This window comes from Neolamprologus brichardi, chromosome 11 (genome assembly GCF_056152115.1).
Source record: "Neolamprologus brichardi isolate AB-2024 chromosome 11, ASM5615211v1, whole genome shotgun sequence".
In the NCBI taxonomy this organism is placed as follows: domain Eukaryota; kingdom Metazoa; phylum Chordata; class Actinopteri; order Cichliformes; family Cichlidae; genus Neolamprologus; species Neolamprologus brichardi.
In genome coordinates, this window is record NC_142114.1 from 29344704 (window position 1) to 29363805 (window position 19102).

The window sequence follows — 19102 nt, forward strand, 5'->3', positions numbered from 1 at the left end:
AATTTATTATACTCATTTCCAGCGTCATATTTTTACTCTCTGACTTTACTGAAGAATCTTTGTATGATTCAGGTTTTAATGGGTCTCGGTGCAGCCCGTCAGTTCATCCTCTGCCAACAAGCTGCTTTACTCCTCTTACTTTAAGGCCACCATCACTAGAGTAGAAAAAATAAATATATAGGATATAGAATACTTACTTATTTAAAAAATGAGCTTACATACTTTATTTTTGCATCATGATACATGAAAACAAGCTGATCAAATGCTGAATTCTAACATTGATATGAAGCATTCTTTGCTTTGAGCTGCAGAGGCAGCAGTGCCGCACGTCTGAACTCAACAGAAGCTTAACTATTAAAACAAAAGTTCCTAAAATGATGTGAAATCTTGGAATGAAAACACATCAAATATATTTTTCTGAAAAATCCCAGCAACTTCTGCCAGCAGGATGAGAAACTTCAGTGGTTAGTGAACCTACAATTTTGGTTATTCGTGTGCCACGTGCTGCTCATACTGACGATGCACACTGCATGGAAAAAGAGGAAATAAAACACTTTCTTTGAGTAATGTGGATGAGTTACTGGGTGCACAAATGTAGCACAGTATTGCTTGCAAACGAATCAGTGTTTTTGTCTATAAGCCAGTGTCAGAATGCTTTTCCTTTTGTGCTCTTCGTTTCAGTGCCTTAACATTAGTATTTTGGCTGCTTCCATGTCTGCTTTTTTTAACCCTTTAAGACCTTCCATAGGACCAAGTCCGCCAGAGCTTATATTATTTTTTTACATGCTGTGGAGCCATTTTTGGGAGCATTTCAAGTTGCTATACATCAATACAACTGTTATAGCCCATATTTTAATAATATGTCTGCATTAAGTGCATAGTAATTACATAAATTGCAAAAAAGTGCAATAAACTACAAAAAAATTGAAAATCGTTTTTGTTTTGTTTTTTTAACATATATTTCTACTTGGAGAAATTTAAGAGGCTTATCCCTCAAAACCTTAAATACAAAAAAGTTGCAAAAAATAGTTTACAACAACAGGAAATTTATTTTGAGTGTCTTCATAGTTTTATTTTGGAGATACAGCAATTTTTATATACTGCAGGAAAAACAAAAAACAATCTTATGATGCAAATTTGCAAAGAAAACAGCATGTGCATCAAAATAAACTATTTCCAGCAGTGCAATTCGAGTTATAAGCATCCCAGAAACTATTCAGAAAAGTCAAACATGACTTATAAAAACACCAGTATAGGCTTTTAAGGCCTACAAGTAAAAAACTACATTTTCCGCGAAATGACGTCACTTCCGGTTTCGGGCAGGAAATGGCGGACATGCGATAGTTCGCGTCTTTTTCAATGTGGGAAGTGTTACAAACAGCTGATCGGATCGGCAAAGCGTGTTTCTGGAATATTATGTTTTTGTTGCTTCAAGCGCTTTTTATGCAGTTTTTGCAAAGTTATATGTGGAAGGAAAACGTGACCGAGGACAAGCTGATGGCATGAAATGTAAGTGCAACTCCTCCGGTTTCATATGCAAAAAAAAATGATTGCGCTAGCTTACCCGGTTCCGGTTCTACAGGGATTTAAAAATACTTATGCAAAACTGAGCGTGCAGCCGGCTTTAAAGGGTTAAAAACAAAAGGTGACATATTTGGATGACAGGGCAGAGCAAAGCAGCAGCCACAACCTGTACAGATGCACAGACACTTATCTTGTCCCTGAGAAACCTGCTGGACAGGCTGTGCCTCACAATAAGCTGCACAATAAGCTGTGTGTCTTCAGATAATTCTGTTAATCTCTCATCCTCGACTTGAATTTGAAGATGAGGCCTTGCAGGGTGCCGGCTAAAGCTCGAGTTATACAACCAATAGTACAGTTGTTATTATGGTGGGGGTTGGGAGGGGGGAGATGCTGTTTTTAACACCAGCTGTTCACATGATTTCTAAGGCTTTTAAGTTTTTCCCTTTTAAGGGAATCCCCATTAAGTCAAAGGGGATTGGGCTGCTTTTCAAACCAGTCACAAGTGGCCATAAGAGGAACTGCAGTTTTCCTGCAGCTGTCTGGTGAGGTTCTCTGCACAGTGTTCGCTGTATTCCTGTTTTTAAATAGAAGTGCAACAGAATACACGTAAATAGAATTATCTACTAAATGTCTGTCTATGACACAGCCTTGTATTTTTTATCAGTCTGTTGTGAGACACTAATTAGAAGATAACTGTGCCCGTGCATCGCACCTGCTCCACTTGTATGTAACCTGCTCCACTTAGCTAATAACTTAACTTCACTGCCTTGTTAAGTGAAACCAGTGAGTAGCATCGCTGTGGCTGTACATCTTTAGTATAAGCAAAAATGTAACAGTGTAATCATTACTCACATCTATCTTGTTTCATTCTTGCAGCGAGAACTTTAATGTCGGTTTTAGTCTCTGTTAGGGATGCACCGATACCACTTTTTTGGAAACGAGTACGAGTACGAGTACTTGCATTTCAGTACTCGCCGATACCGAGTACTTAATAAAAACATCATTTAAATTTACAGGTAACAGCTTTAGTCCTATAATTTAACAAACTTAGACAGGTCTCAGACCGTGGTATCGGTCCCCGGTATCGGGGGACTTTTAACGAGTACGAGTAATTTAGAAAATGTGGTATCGAGGCCGATACCCGATACCGGTATCGGTATTGGTGCATCCCTAGTCTCTGTTAAAAGTTCTCCAGACCGATTTGTCTCACCTTTCTGTCCTAGTAACATGACACTGATGCACGAGTAGCAGCAAAGAGTGCAAAGGTTTCCACAGCTACTTACGGACACATTTGCCTCGACTCTCGTAGTAGCCTGGACAGCACTGGTATCTCTTGCGGTAATCAGTCTTCACCGCCTGCCTGTAGGCTGTTTTGTAGGTGATCCTGAAAGAATAACATAGGGCGCACATTATGTTTTGACTCTCCCCTGGCAGGAAGAGGAAGTCAGGAAGGAAATGAGTCATTCTGCTTCAGCTACCTGTGGCGCATGCATTTGTAGGAAGTCCGTGGATCCCAGCAGGGCTCCTCTCCCACTTGGTCATAAGGATGCAAGTAGGACTCCTTTACCGAGGTGGTGAAGCTGTAAGGCAGAACAGCAGAAACAGTGTAAATACTGCACCCACTCACAGGAGATGTTTTATGAGTGGCAGCGCTGTTCGTCATCATCATCAGTGCTGTCTGATTATCTAAATAGCTATTAGATGTACTTTTCCACAGAGTCTGTGAGAAATAGGGAATTGACAGAATTGAAGCACACACCCTGGGTGTAGATGACATCAACTGCCATTGTAAATTTCTGCCATACTGTGGCCTCAGTTTAGTAAAGACATGTCATGTTTTACAGTAAATAGTCTGACTGAACTCTGTTTTCTTGCATTTGATTGGTCTGTTAGTCACCCAGATAGTTTTATCCTAAACACAAATGACTAAAGCAATAAAAGTGATGCTGAAATTTAATTAGAAAGTTGACTTTGAGCCTCCACAGAGGAGGTACCATAAATAACACCAATGTTCTTTTTATTTGGCTGTTTTTGTGTCCTAATGTCTCGTCTGACCACTTTAACTTTTTAATTTAGTAAATTGCATTTTTTCATATATGCAATGTATGATGATTGCATTGCATCATAACAGTGACAGTTGTTTGCAGGCCTCACCTCTCCCACGTGCTGCACACATTGGGGTCTCTTGGGTCCAGAGAGCAGCTCAGTCCAATCAGGATGCTAAAAAGCAGCAGGACGGCAGAGCTCTGCAGGGTCGGCATGGTCCTGAAGGGAAGGAGAAGCAGAGACGTATGTTACATATGTGACTGGCTGATGGAACGAGCAACAGTGACAAATCTGAGCTTTAAACCTCTTCTGTTCAATCACACTGTGGAAATATTCTACAGCTGCAGTTTTACACTCGTTGTTTTGTTTTTGCTTTGCTATTATTAACACTTCACAGCTTGGAGGATGGAAAGATTCATTGAAAGACTGGTTTGGGCCACAAATTCCAGTTAAATAAAAGTAAAAGACTTCATTAAAGCTCAGCAGAGGTGAGGCAAAGTGCCAGACTTGAGCGTAACGCCGCCCGCTGAGCTCTGTGCCGCCTCAGCCTCTAAAACACAGGCGTCGGGAGACACCGTGACAGCAGACGCGATGGCTGGGTATGGTTAGAGCATTAGGAGGAAAGAAAATGAGACAGAAAGAGGGATCACAGTCAGGAAATGTGAGTCCTAACTTGATCCTGACCCCTATCAATCAGTGCTGCCGCGAAGCCTCCACGCTCCTGCGCTGTCCCCTTCCACACTCCAGCAGCATCTGGATCCGATCAGACATCAGCGCCTCGGCTCGGGGGACCCTGTCAGGCTCTCAAGGAGCCAAAGGGAGATGATTTCCCCCTAAAAATATCCTGAACACAAGTTCAGAAGGCTGGTTGTGTGAGCCTTCTGGTGAAAGCATCGTGGGAATATAAGGAAACAAGGACATTGTGTTGCCATCGGCACAGTCCTCACTGTTTTCTCAACAATTCCCCTCTGACCCTTTTGGTCACAGCTTCTCATATCAGCTGCACGTTACCGTTGAGAGCTCTCTGATATGTTGAGACGACGACACTTCAACCCCAGACTGAGAGTATTTTCAGTCAAGCAGCTCATGTGGAAACATTTCAGATCTCTGACGAGTGGAAAGAAGTTTCTTTCTTAAGATTCTTAGTGGACAAAATCTCTTCATCATTGTTTGTGATTGGACCTCACTTAAAGTCACCAAAGCTGTGAAAGTGAATCCATGTTCTCCAAGAACACGGCTGTATCCATACATGTAAACTTCATAATCCACTCAGGCCTCTCTGCAACCTTAAACCTGAGAACTTGGAGGCGGTCCACAGCGAGCACAGAGCGTGACGTTCCTTTTCATGCATGTTGCAGTATGTTTTCCACATCCTCAGTCCTGTTCTGGATTGCTCACACTGTTCTTGCTATCACTCTCAGGAGTTAAAATCCTGAGGGAGTCGTGCATCTTTGTTTAAAGTTTCATGACAAGAAGCTGAACTCGGTGAATAGCCGTAGCATGACCACCAGTGACTTCGGCAGAGCACACATCTACTAATCAAGTCATTTTTCCTATGGGAATCGTGAATTCCCATCCAGAATTTTAGGAACATTATGTCAAGTTGTTCTGAAGAGCTGTCACATGAAGTGCGTCACAGCAACGTAACCATTTATTGTCGCTCGTTTCGGCACATTGGACTCACTCTGAAAATATCACCCCTTCAGTGCTGAGAATAAAAAAAGACAAAAAAAGGGGCCAAGTTTTCACAGCATCATCACCTTTAACACCTGCTGCAGCATCTCTCTGTGGTTTAGGCTTCTCTGTGCTCCTGCACCGAGTCCTCATTTAAATGCAAGTAGAGATCAACCAGCTCTTTCAGCTAACAAATGGACAAGCACCAACATATATAAGTGAACTTTTACATCCATACATTCCCAGCAGGTCCCTGAGGTCATGTGACCAGGGCTTGCTTGCTGTCCAACACACGAGGCTGAAAACAAAAGGCGACAAAACTTTTGGAACTGTGGCCCCCAGATTGTGGAACTCTCTCCCTTTCAGCCTGAGATCTGTGGACTCAGTGGTCGCTTTTAAAAAACAGCTAAAAACTATTTTTAAACTTGCTTTTGGTTGATTTTTATTTTTAGGTTTTAGCTTCTGTGAAGCACTTTGTGATTTTTATCTTGAAAGGTGCTATATAAATAAAGTTTACTTACTTACTTACAAAAATCCCAAGTTTTACAACAAGCTCAATAAAACGTACTCGTGCACTGGACTGGTGACTATAAACTGTTAAAGCTACGATACTACCTGAACAAAACTGTACACAATATATCTCCAAAAGTTGATTCTGTTCATCTGGACGTAGCGTTTGAACAGAATCAACTTTTGGAGATTTATTTTCCTGGATGATTGAGAATGCATCAAGATGTACACAATATACACCAACCACAATCACACCTTAACAACTTCAAGGCCAGAACAGACAGCTGTGGACTCAGAAGGCTCAAAGACACTTAGGAGAGTGTTAAGATAAAACAACACCACGACCACAGTGGCTTTTTTAAAACTTCGACTTAATCAAAACTTTAATTTAGAGAATAAATGACAGCTGTGACCCCATAAATATGGTTACTGGGCTGTTCTAAAAGTCATCACCTCTAATACACGTGGAACAATAAACAGAGCACAGCACTGCTGTATCCACTGCACTGCAAGGACGCTTCTGAAAAGTGGCAGCAGGCTGTGCTTGAATAACAGCTGCAAACTGGTCCTGGTACTGGGAAAAGAGTATCAACTTTCACCCCAGATTGGATTTTTAATGGATATTTTAACACGTTGTCACATGAAAAGATCTGCAGTCGTAGTTTAAGGAACTAAAACGTTGGTCGAGGTTTATAACGTAAACTCGAAGTCAGTGGAAAAACTCTGATTTGCAGATTCGGCCTTGGCTGTCATTTCTATCCCGTCTTCTGTGTGTCGCTTATTTGTGGTTTTGCTCACTTTTCATGTGCATGTTTGCATTTCAAGTCACTGCTTTGGAAATTTTGGGAAGTTTCCTGAAATGAAAAAAGAGATTTTCCTCCAGCTTGATGAATAATGCATGCCTCTAATGCTGCCAAGGTCAGCTGTTCGTTTCCCGTCAGAGCCACCTCAGATATGTTTACCAAATTGTTCTATATGCTAACATATAGAAAAATGAAGACCAGGAAAAAAGATAATGTGTGTTTATCGAAGCGCTTCAGCATAAACATCTCAGTTCAACGAACGCCGTTCCATAAAGTCCAGCAACTGGTTATCTCTGCTGGAGATTTGGCACGGAGACGACTGCAGCACGAATCTCCTGCTTCTGATAAACTGCCTTTTACTCTCCTACCCACTGTCAGGAGTTAATTCACTTACTGGCACAACAGCCAACGCCTAAGAAATGTGTGCCACAAAAACAGGATTTTATAAGAACAGGCATATGGCTTTTATTAAGAGCAGTCATCAACTTCCCAAGGCACTTCATTGGACTGGGGGTAAATATTTTTCATTACCTTCTTTTCATTTTAATTGTGCTTCATTAGGGAAAAGCTTCAAACCGCATGGGAATTCTTAAACAGTGAGAAAGAGCGCGTAATGAGCGCAGATGGGGCTGTTTGGAAGTCGTTCGCTGTTTGTGTTGCATGTTGAAGTTACCTACAGTGGAAAGGTGGAGCAGGGAGACGTCTAGAGCTCCAGGTGGTAGCATCATCATCTGGAGGTCTTCAGGGAGGCAACCCTGCTTGTTTTAGTGCAACAAAGAACGGCAGGTGCTTTTACAGAAAGCACCTCCACTTGACCAGTGGACAGACTGACCCTTCTTCTCTCCTCCTCCTCCTCACATAATGGCCTTTACTCCATTACATTCAGCCGTGAGCAACCGTTATTTTCCTTGAGCTTCTTCCAGACTGCAGTCCTGAACCTTTTCACTTGGACAAGTTTGGCTGCAGCACAAACGCGTGCATTAGGTATCATAAACCTTTTTCCACTCCTATTTGATGCATTGAGCTTACAGCCAGCTGGCAGTAACGTGTACACACCTCTACAGTTCAAATCCACTGGACACATAATGTAAAATCTGGACCAGGATCAGTAAAAAAAACCCACAATAGTAGTGACAGCGCCAACATATTTTTGGTTGTGTTTGTGATGAAAAAAACAGACAATCTTACTGAGCGTAGGGAAACTTTCATGTGGCTCTTTAAACCAATAGAAAATAAGCAAAGTGCCATACACGAGTGTACGCTCACACACACACACATGTCTGGAGACATTACACATCAAATGAGTCCCATAAGCTGAAGTATTTTTAGAATCCGAGGATATTTTGTTAATTCACGCGGCCTCTCTTCACTCACGCTCGTGCACGCTCGCGTTGCACCAACTGCAGATTGCTGTTAGAAGTCCAAGCAACGCTTCTTCCACCGCCGCACAGGGGCTTCAGAGAAAACAGAGCCCAAATGAAAACAGATGCACTGCTTTTATATTAATCTCACCAGACAGTTGTACTGATGTTATTACCATATTCAGTTTCAATCACAGGCCCTTCAGGATCTGTAAGTGCTGACAACCCTAAAATAATTTTCATTTGACTTCATGCAACAAAGCCATTTTATTAAGATAATATTCCCATCAGACTGACAAGATAATAAAGAGTAATGACAGTGACGGGGCTAGCACTGGAGGGGTTTGTGAGAAAGCCTTTTTTCTTTGTTCTGGTAACGTTTATGAAGCAATTTACACCTTTTTACAACAATTATTAGAGTAAATGTTGCAAAATTTAGGACCCAGTTCAGCATGTTCTGGACTATAACCTGGTGAGGTTCTCATGCATTCTGTGTGGTTTAGAAATGAGCTTATTTTACTCTTTTTGGGTTTGATTGGCTTGTGAAATAATAAGATAAGATAAGATTAAGATAAGATAACCTTTATTAGTCCCACACGTGGGAAATTTGTTTTGTCACAGCAGGAAGTGGACAGTGCAAAGGTTATGAAGCAAAAATTAGAATACAATAAGAATAAATACAGTACACAACTGTACAGAATAGAATAAATAAAATACTATATACAGTAGAATAAAATAGAATAAGATATACAATAAGAAAAAAATAGAATACAAATGCTACAACTGAGTAAAACATCAGCCTACTTTTGTGTCTCCTGTTGTTTAAACCCCTAAAGTATGCAAAACTGTAAAAACCTAGTCACACCTGGTCACATCGATGATATATTAATCGATTTTAATTGATCAGCTCCTGAATGTAAAAGCGAAACTGGCCTATTAAGGTTGTTTAACCTTCTAGGACCTGGAATCCACATACAGTGGGGCAAAAAAGTATTTAGTCAGCCACCGATTGTGCAAGTTCCCCCACTTAAAATGATGACAGAGGTCAGTAATTTGCACCAGAGGTACACTTCAACTGTGAGAGACAGAATGTGAAAAAAAAATCCATGAATTCACATGGTAGGATTTGTAAAGAATTTATTCGTAAATCAGGGTGGAAAATAAGTATTTGGTCACCTCAAACAAGGAAAATCCCTGGCTCTCACAGACCTGTAACGTCTTCTGTAAGAAGCTTTTCTGTCCCCCACTTGTTACCTGTATGAATGGCACCTGTTTGACCTCATCATCTGTATAAAAGACACCTGTCCACAGCCTCAACCAGTCAGACTCCAAACTCCGCCATGGCCAAGACCAAAGAGCTTTCGAAGGACACCAGGAAAAGAATTGTAGACCTGCACCAGACTGGGAAGAGTGAATCTACAATAGGCAAGCAGCTTGGTGTGAAAAAATCAACTGTGGGAGCAATCATCAGAAAATGGAAGACATACAAGACCACTGATAATCTCCCTCGATCTGGGGCTCCACGCAAGATCTCATCCCGTGGGGTCAAAATGATCATGAGAACGGTGAGCAAAGATCCCAGAACCACACGGGGGGACCTGGTGAATGACCTGCAGAGAGCTGGGACCAAAGTAACAAAGGTCACCATCAGTAACACACTACAACGGCAGGGAATCAAATCCCGCAGTGCCAGACGTGTTCCGCTGCTGAAGCCAGTGCATGTCCAGGCCCGTCTGAAGTTTGCCAGAGAGCACATGGATGATACAGCAGAGGATTGGGAGAATGTCATGTGGTCAGATGAAACCAAAGTAGAACTTTTTGGTATAAACTCAACTCGTCGTGTTTGGAGGAAGAAGAATACTGAGTTGCATCCCAAGAACACCATACCTACTGTGAAGCATGGGGGTGGAAACATCATGCTATGCGGCTGTTTTTCTGCCAAGGGGACAGGACGACTGATCCGTGTTAAGGACAGAATGAATGGGGCCAAGTATCGTGAGATTTTGAGCCAAAACCTCCTTCCATCAGTGAGAACTTTGAAGATGAAACGAGGCTGGGTCTTCCAACATGACAATGATCCAAAACACACCGCCCGGGCAACAAAGGAGTGGCTCCGTAAGAAGCATTTGAAAGTCCTGGAGTGGCCTAGCCAGTCTCCAGACCTCAACCCCATAGAAAATCTGTGGCGGGAGTTGAAAGTCCGTGTTGCTCGGCGACAGCCCCAAAACATCACTGCTCTTGAGAAGATCTGCATGGAGGAATGGGCCAAAATACCAGCTACTGTGTGTGCAAACCTGGTAAAGACCTATAGTAAACGTTTGACCTCTGTTATCTCCAACAAAGGTTATGTTACAAAGTATTGAGTTGTATTTTTGTTATTGACCAAATACTTATTTTCCACCCTGATTTACGAATAAATTCTTTACAAATCCTACCATGTGAATTCATGGATTTTTTTTTTCACATTCTGTCTCTCACAGTTGAAGTGTACCTCTGGTGCAAATTACTGACCTCTGTCATCATTTTAAGTGGGGGAACTTGCACAATCGGTGGCTGACTAAATACTTTTTTGCCCCACTGTATGTGGACATCACAGTTTGGGTTGTCTGGACCAAGATACTAAATTTTGCTCTACAAGGGCCTGATATCCACTTACGGGGACATTATATTGCTACTGTTCTATAATCAGCCCAAATAGCAAAGAAAAATTAAAAATGTATGCCGTGAAAGATGTAGGGTCTTAGGAGGTTAGGTAAGATTTAAAAAAAATGTGGAACCACCAGAAAATCAGAATGTCTTAGATTAAAGTCATAAATTTATGAGAACAAACTGAAAATTAAAAAGAAAAAACTTGAAATGTACAAGAAAATGACTATTTTACAAGAAATCAGCTCATGATTTTGAAACCCACTAAAATTTGCCTCATGAAAATGAATTGCTGTTACCAAAGAATGTCAGTAGGTGGCACTATGAGATTGTTTAGTGCTTGTGAACTTGAGTTGAGAACTATAGAGAAGGAGAATAGCGCTAAAGCTACGTATGCTGGTCGGAGCTACTCACCGAATTTTTCTTTAATCCTTGTTCAAGAAAAAGGTTATGTGTGAAGACACGAATTGGATTTTACTCTTCCGCTTGTTGGGAAACACGGACACTTTTTGTTGATGCCGATGTACCTCTGTTTTTGTGTTTTTTGTTCCGGTGAGTTGACTAACTGCGCTAGCATAGCGAGCTAATCGTTAGCTAATCATTAGCTTTGTATAATGTAAATTTCATGTGTTCCTTTTAAGTGCTGTATTATCTTTTTATTTCTCCACTTGTGAATGTTTTAAACCAATCAGAAATATTTCTTTGGAAGCTAGTAGGTAAGTTTTATTTATTGTAATGAGATGATAAATATGAGCAGTCTTTGGCTAAATAGTACTGCGACCACGTTTTGCACTTTCCTCGTGCATCAGTAATGTACATTCTCTCAATTCATTGGATTCATGTGACTGCTGTTCACAAAATATGAGATTTGAGTTAAATTTGTATGATGTGGAAATTGTTTTAAGGTTCTTTGAGTAATTTTATTATTGATTGCATTAAGTTATATACAAAGAGTGAGAGACATTTGGTCACTAGTGTTGATTAAGTTGTTATATGATATTCATGTAAAATATGTTCACTTCCCTGTGCAGGTTGGTTTTTTTGTTGGAGTCTAAAGTTGCGAGCCAGGATCCCCAGCTGCGATGCAGGAAAGATTTCCAGCCTACTTAGAAGTGACAACTGCCTTACTTCTTGACAGATAAGCTTATGAGATCTCAGAACAATACACTACCCGGGTAGTACTACTAACATTAACACTATACACACACACTCACACACCTGAACTGAAAAGACTGAAAAGAACTCTGAACTCTGAACTCTAAAACTGAATACACGGACTGACAAATATGGACTATTGGAACTGTTGTGAACTGTTGAATGACTGTTTTTGGTTTTGTTTTGAATAAATGTTGACTGTTCTTTTAGCTGTGTGTCATTCGCTCCTTAGTCGATTCCTAGAGACCCTAAGCCTACGATCCTAACTTTCTCTACATTCAGTAGTGGTAAAGTATTGTGTGTTACAATTTTATGACGTAACACATCATTTGGGAGCTTTTCTTGTAAATGTTTGAGCACATTTTTTTCAGCCTGTGTTTCAGCAAGATTTCGACTGCTTTTTAAAAAACCTTTTCCTCTTTTAATAAAAGAATACACATTGCTGAAGAAGCAAACACGTGACCCTGCGTCCTCAGCGTTATATGTCTGTTAGTAATGTTATTGTGTAGCTTGTGGGTTTGAAAGCTATTCTGTTTGTTACGCAGGTAAAAGAAGGTTAAGCTGTTTTCATGTGGATAGCTTTAATGTTGCAGCTAAAGCTGACCAGAAGGACACATTTTACATGCACTTCTTCACACGACTGCTATCAGCTGCTTAATTTTAAAACATAACTCCAACTTGCCTGAATGACCTTTACAGGAAGACGGTCTCAGTGAGTCTATCTCAGGATTGATGACGGCGCTCGGTCTAAATCACTCTGGATTTTAGCAAATAAGGGAGTGAATCATCTTCTAAATTAGTTCCTGCATCACTGTAAAGGCAACAGGCAGCGGTGCTAATATTAATAGTAAGTTTAATACTAGAGTCTAGTGATGTCTGAAGAAAGGCACATGACGCTAATTTCCACCTAACCCCAGATTTCTGTCTGCATTAGTTTCTGCACAGTTGCAGAGCTGACTGAGGTAGAAAATATTAGTCAGGCACTGGAAGGGAAAGTCAAAGAGGAAAGGAAAAATCAACTTAAAAAATAACAATAAGAAAAGCTGATGATATAACTGACTGGCCGCAGCAAAGAGAACAGAGAGCTGCCAAATACACGCTGTCGGGGTGCTGTGATGTCAGATTCAGACAGAGAATCTACAAACTATGCCTCCATATGTCAAGACTTTTTCTATTTTTTAAAGCTGTGTCTGGCTTCTCCTGGTTTATCAAATCAATAGCATAAAAACTTGAAATGACTCTATTCTGAACAATATTTTAAAGTCCACGAGGCTACAAAAGGAAAGCAGCTCGGTGAAATACTGTCGGCTGTCTTCCTGCCTTTCCCTCCAGAGTTGCATTTTTGTGTGGCAGAGTCGCATGAATCAAACTGCAGGTAATTCATGACTTGTTTCATGCTACCCAGGTACTAAGTAAGTAATATCCAAAGCAGATCCCCACCACAGTTTAATGTTCGATGTAAAACTGTTCACAATAAGATCGCTAATAAAAACTGGCTCATCTGACGATAGAAGAAGAAACCGGAGCAGAAAGCTTTTTTCCTCTGGAGACTTTTTTAATAGAAAACAAAAGTCCAACTACATGTTAGATGCATGCCAAAAAAGATGCATTTAATTAAGAAAGTTTTGGAAAACATTAATATTAATTTTATTTCATAAATTAAATCTAAAACTTGGAAGCCTATTTAAGTAAAGGCAGGTGCTTTTTATTACGTTTTTCTGAAATCATTTCTGTAACATTGTCATCACAGTCGAAATACAGAAGTAGAAAAATAATGAATTATCCTAGTGTTTCTAATCTCTTGGATAATTTATTGCAGCTCTAACGAGACAGTAAGTCCCTGCAGTGGTGGACAGCTTGAACGTAAGCACAGAGCAGCAGATGCATATACAGCTGAAGTTTAGGGAGTGATTTAATCAACCAGTGGTTCCCAAAGGGAGGGATAAGGAGTGGTTAAACTCCATTATAATGCCATTAGAACAATGAGAGAGCAGAAATGAACAGTCATTAGTGCTGTATCAGACTTTCTTCCCCAGCTCTTTGTCTGCTCCCACAGAAACAAACTGAGCTCATAGAGAAAAGTTCTTACTTACGGGAGCCTGTGGCTAAATGCCTTTAAAGGCCTTTGACATTAAAAAGTCAATTTTTGAGAATTATAAACTGGCCAAACCTCCAGCAAAAGACAAAGAGACGAAGACCAAAAGCATAAACATCAAGTCAAATGTTTCCTGGCAACATGTTGATCGCACTGCACATGATTAAAGGGCTGCTGTGCGCCATTACACTTAAAAGTTGGCCAATAAAGTTGCGGTGTGTATCACAGTCTTAAGGTTTAAATGATCGCCCTCTGATCGTGATCATCGCGAGTATCGCAAAACACCCTCCGCAGGAGACGAAAGCTGCAGCGCTGCAAATTTACAGTTCAGCTCCTGCAATAACAAATGTATGAAAACTGCTGGAGGGCAGAAGCTGCCAGAAACCTCGGTGTGACACATCGACCGCAGCCACAGCCCCCTCTCCCCCAGCTCCCCATCCCACCCTCGCATTACACCAGAGTGACTGTAAACTGAATATAAAACCCATAATCCCTTGCATCTGGGTTATCGTCTTGGCTCGCAGGGTCGCTTCGACCGCGACGAGCCTGGCACACACTCTGCAGTTGATGCCATGCCTCATGTTGGGTGGGTGTTGGTGTAGGGGGGGAGGGCGGAGACCCTTAAAAATCTACAGCGCCCCACCCAGAAATTTAGTGTCGGAAGAACAGCTTAAAAACACACCCACAGATTTTGCGGTAGTTGTCAGTTCTGCCACATTATTAATGTTATGCAACGCCCACATCAACACATTTCACTCTGGTTACTGGAAAGCCTCGGTGCACGGTAAAAGATGGTACCCTGGCACAAAAGCAGAACCCCCACATTGGAAAAAAAAAGTGCTTAAGTGGAAAACTCTTGGCAGCTCAAATGCAGCTGACGGATCTCGGGGGAGTTGCATGACAAAAGGATGATCTAGTGAGGGAGAGTGGAGGGTTGAGGCCTTGCAGAAATCTTGGGAAGTCTGAATTTTGCTGATTGAGCTCCAGGCTGTTTGCTATCTGTGAGATTGATGCGACCGGGTGGAGAGTTCCTGAACTGTAGAAGTTGCACCTTTGCAAAGTCTGTTTCTTTTGTCTGCTTTTCTCAGGCAGTTAAATCGTCTTCATTTGACCTCGTGCTCTGCAACTCGATCTTATAATTATGTCAGCAGATCTTAGACCTCAGTTTTGCTAGAGTTTCCAGTAATAACATGGGAATAAATAATTTGAATCCTCCTCTGCAAAAGACTTCTTCTCACCAACAGGCTCTTTGAATGCAACGGCAGATGCCCAGCACGGGCTGCCAATCTGTCCTTGGGTTCGAGTCCCTTTAAAGCTCTCTTAATTAGGGGAGCTGCTGGAAAATATAAAGTAATCATGTCAGCCCTGTGTCATCTGTGTGCCAGCATCAGGCCAGTTTTCATTTGGCAGCCTGGGCTTGTGGTCTGGGGTAATTTATTTAACTGAGAAAAGCAGGACTCACTATGTACCCCCTCCTCTTGGCCCCCTGTTATATTCATTCAGGTTTAGATTCCCAGAGCTGAGGTTAATTGTGTCTCTTGAACATTACTTTACTTTCTTTCACTACTTTTCCTTCAAGAGAAACTCTACACAGAAGCAAAGCATCAAACTTCTGAAAGGCAGCTCTCTGATAAACTGCAGGTTTGTTGTTAGATTACAGTAACGTTACAGCAGCTGGATTTGTGAGTTCACAGCGTCTGTCGTAGTGTTGTACTCTGTACAGGCTTTACCATACTGTCAGCTCCTTGGTGGCCAATACAATAGAATAGAATAATCTCCATGACCAGTTTGTTACCATGCAGGAAAACTTTACTCATTGACAGAAAGCATTTGTTTCAGCTCCCCTACAGACTCGTGGTCTGTTCTATATTTGTTGTGTTTCTTCGTGTTCTTGGTTTCGTGTTTGGGGCGGAGCTTCATGTCTGCATGTAAGTCTTTGGGTTATGCTTTAGTTTGAAAGTTTTCTCATGCTTGTTTTGGTTTTACATCCTATTATTGCTCCCGTCCGCATGAATTTCATCTGTTTGTGCATGTTCCCACACGTATCTCATCTCCAATCATGCCTACATATACATACATATAGTTCTGCGTTTCCCTTTGTCCTCATCAGATTGTCTGTTGCTCTCTGTGTGTCTATTATTAGTTCACGGAGCTCCTTGTCAGACTTCCTTCTGTTTTGCCTTCTGGACTTTGGGTATCTCGGATTTTTAAATGCCAAAAAAAGGCTCGGTTTTTTGTTGCCTACTACTCGTCAAAATCTGAACTCCTATATCACTTTAACATCTTTCTAAGCCAGACAAATACTGAAAACTGCATCACACAAACATTTAGATTTAAACATAACATAACCATCCATCCATTCGGTTCCGCTTATCCTTTTCAGGGTCGCGGGGGATGCTGGAGCCTATCATAGGGCGAGAGGCGGGGTACACCCTGGACAGGTCGCCAGTCTGTCGCAGGGCCAACACCATTCACACCTAGTGACAATTTGGATTATCCAATTAACCTATCCCCACAAGCTGCATGTCTTTGGACGGTGGGAAGACGCCGGAGTACCCGGAGGGAACCCACGCACACACGGGGAGAACATGCAAACTCCACACAGAAAGACCCCGGGGGGCCTGATGGTGGAATTGAACTCAGGACCTTCTTGCTCTGCGGCAACAGTGCTAACCACCGTGCCACCGTGCTGCCTCATAACATAACATAACCATTAATAAAAAACTCCACAATTATAATGAAATCTTTTGTAAGTTTGTAACCTCAAAGCTTGGATTCAAAAGACACAAAAGTTTAATCTATTTATGTTATAAAGCAGAAACAGATTTAAGACTTGACAACCACACCTTTTCCCTTTATTCCGTCAGAATAAACTAGTTGTTAGACACTGTGTGTGTTTGTGTGTGTTTTTGTTGGACAGCCACTTCACGAGCTCAGGAGGTGGTGCAGTTGTTGTCACAGCCTCTGTCACCACGCTGACAGAGAACAGAGTCAGTGGATAACAGAGGTCGGTGTGATAAGGTCACTATGGTGCTGCTTTTGTTTTGGCCCACTTGTCGAGCACATCGACACAAGTTCACACAGAGTTGGAGGCCAGACCTCTGCTAGCAAACAGCAGCAACTGAAAGGACCTGAACTGATGGTGTTTCTGTAGAAAACTTTATTCTGAAAACAAATTTAAAGCGTAACAGTCACAAGCAAGAGTCAAAGTGAAACATTTGATGGACCCAGCAGTCCACAGCAGCCTCGTTCCCCTGCAGGCTTTGATAAAGTCATCTGGCTTCATCCTTTTGTTATCTGAGGTAAATACAAGTGATACATGAAGGGACTGGTTGGTCATTTAGCTAAAAAATCCTGCTCGACCCAAACAAATACCAGACTTGTTTTGGTGTTTTCATCAACTTTCATCTGGAATGATCTACTCTACTTGGATTACTCTAAAAGCACAAGCAGCCCCACCAACCCGAGGTAACAATGTAAGATGGTGCTAGCAAACGTAAGCATGAGTGAAACTTTAAAACTTTTAATCCATCCTGCCACATTAGGTCCTGCAGCGCTGTTCTTAAGCATGAACGGCTACCTTGCTGAGAATCAAAACAAATCCTGTTTTCCTTCACTTTTCCAACTTTCCTATTAGAATGCATTTACTCAGGAGTTATGTCACCTAGAGCAGCGGTCCCCAACCTTTTTTGCGCCACGGACCGGTTTATGCCCGACAATATTTTCATGGACCGGCCTTTAAGGTGTCGCGGATAAATACAACAAAATAAAACTAGTACCGGTACCGAAAAAAAGATGATTTATTCATAACACACGTGAAAAGACCAAGGAAAACCGAGTTAACGATAAAAACGATAACAAAATAATGCTGAAAACCGATAAAAACCCTGAAAACCATACATTTCACACCTGAGCCTCAACTCTCGCGGACCGGTACCGGTCCGAGGCCCGGGGGTTGGGGACCGCTGACCTAGACGATGACACCGGATTTGATCTGAAGGGTATCTGGGATGTAACAACAGTTATTTTTGCTGGTGTGGGTCTTGCATTCCTACTATCACAGAATAAGCCCTTTTAGACTGTTTTCTGTGACGGGCTGGGCTTTTTGCCAGTTGAAGTCCTTTTGCTCTCTCTTCCTTCTCCCTGCTGCATTGCTCCGACACGTTTGAGGCTCGTGCACTCGTACATAGAGCCGCAGTGTAAACTGCCGCCTGGTCCGCCACACTCCACACCATAACCGCAGGCAGGATGACTGTGGTTTCATTGGTCAGAGAAGTCAGAGATGTCGGCAAAAACAAACTAAAACAGTGTGACAAATACCCCGACTCACCTCTGTGGACCAAAATAAACACAAACACAGACTTGAACACCTTGGATTGAAGTCACGTCTGGCCTGTGTTTAAAACAAGAGTCTTATGCAAACCTTAGTGAGTGAAAATGGTGGAAAACCCAAAATGGAGGCTTTAGCTGAGGTTTCTGGGGGACATGACCATACAGCGCTGTAATTATATGTCCTCTAATGCTCTGTGGATCATGCTGGAGCAAAGTCCTTGTAAAAAACACACAAACTGTGACCAAAAAGCATAGCTTTGCATTGTAAATGGGCACAGTAAGAACAGAGGAGAAAAGCCTCAACATTACAAGGCTGCTCGTAAGAAAAACGAACACGAGAAACTTCACGTGCAATCACCAGAAAACGGTTGTTTTATGTGGGAAAATATGATGTTTGTTGCATAAGACATCTGCATCCACAGTGAGTCTTGGATATGCATTCAAACACGAGTCTCTGACCTTTGATGTACAGCTGTTTGTGACATTTAATGAGGCGTAAAGAGTCAAAAGGCCGACTCTTACTTATTTTAGTCAAATGGAAAAGAAGTTGGATTCAGCAAAAACACGTTTTGTGTCACTTCTTCCTTTTGTTCCATGCTACCGTCCTACATAAAATTAAAAATCTCTGTACTGCAGAAAGCACTCACTGAGATGTGGGAGCAACAAAGACGAGTGGCCTGGATGGATTATTTAAACCACCTTCAAACTCTTAAGATTAGAAAACACAGAAAGTAATTTCATTGGCAGAATTTGTTTTCTGAGGATGACTTTGGACTGACTGTGAAGCATCCCTGCAGCCACAGAGTCTTGAACTAAATCCAACCACTGACCACATAATAGCAATAGTAATTTCAGACATCGGTGGCACCTGACTGATCTGGTGGACTCACAGCCCAGTTGTTGATTCAGATGTGCACTTCCTCTCCATCACTTCCTGCTTACTACTCTCTGTCTGC

General features: G+C 41.7%; 1 protein-coding gene across 1 annotated transcript in view; it reads right to left on the reverse strand.

Moving 5' to 3' along the window:
* pear1 (platelet endothelial aggregation receptor 1) overlaps positions 1 to 19102 on the reverse strand; it is a 71380-nt gene that overhangs the window by 35987 nt on the left and 16291 nt on the right. The window contains exons 2-4 of the mRNA XM_087848510.1: positions 3679 to 3789; positions 3003 to 3104; positions 2808 to 2908 (exon numbers count right to left, since the gene is read on the reverse strand). Of these exons, the coding sequence (XP_087704636.1) occupies positions 2808 to 2908; positions 3003 to 3104; positions 3679 to 3789 (314 nt within the window). The remainder of the gene's footprint in view (positions 1 to 2807; positions 2909 to 3002; positions 3105 to 3678; positions 3790 to 19102) is intronic.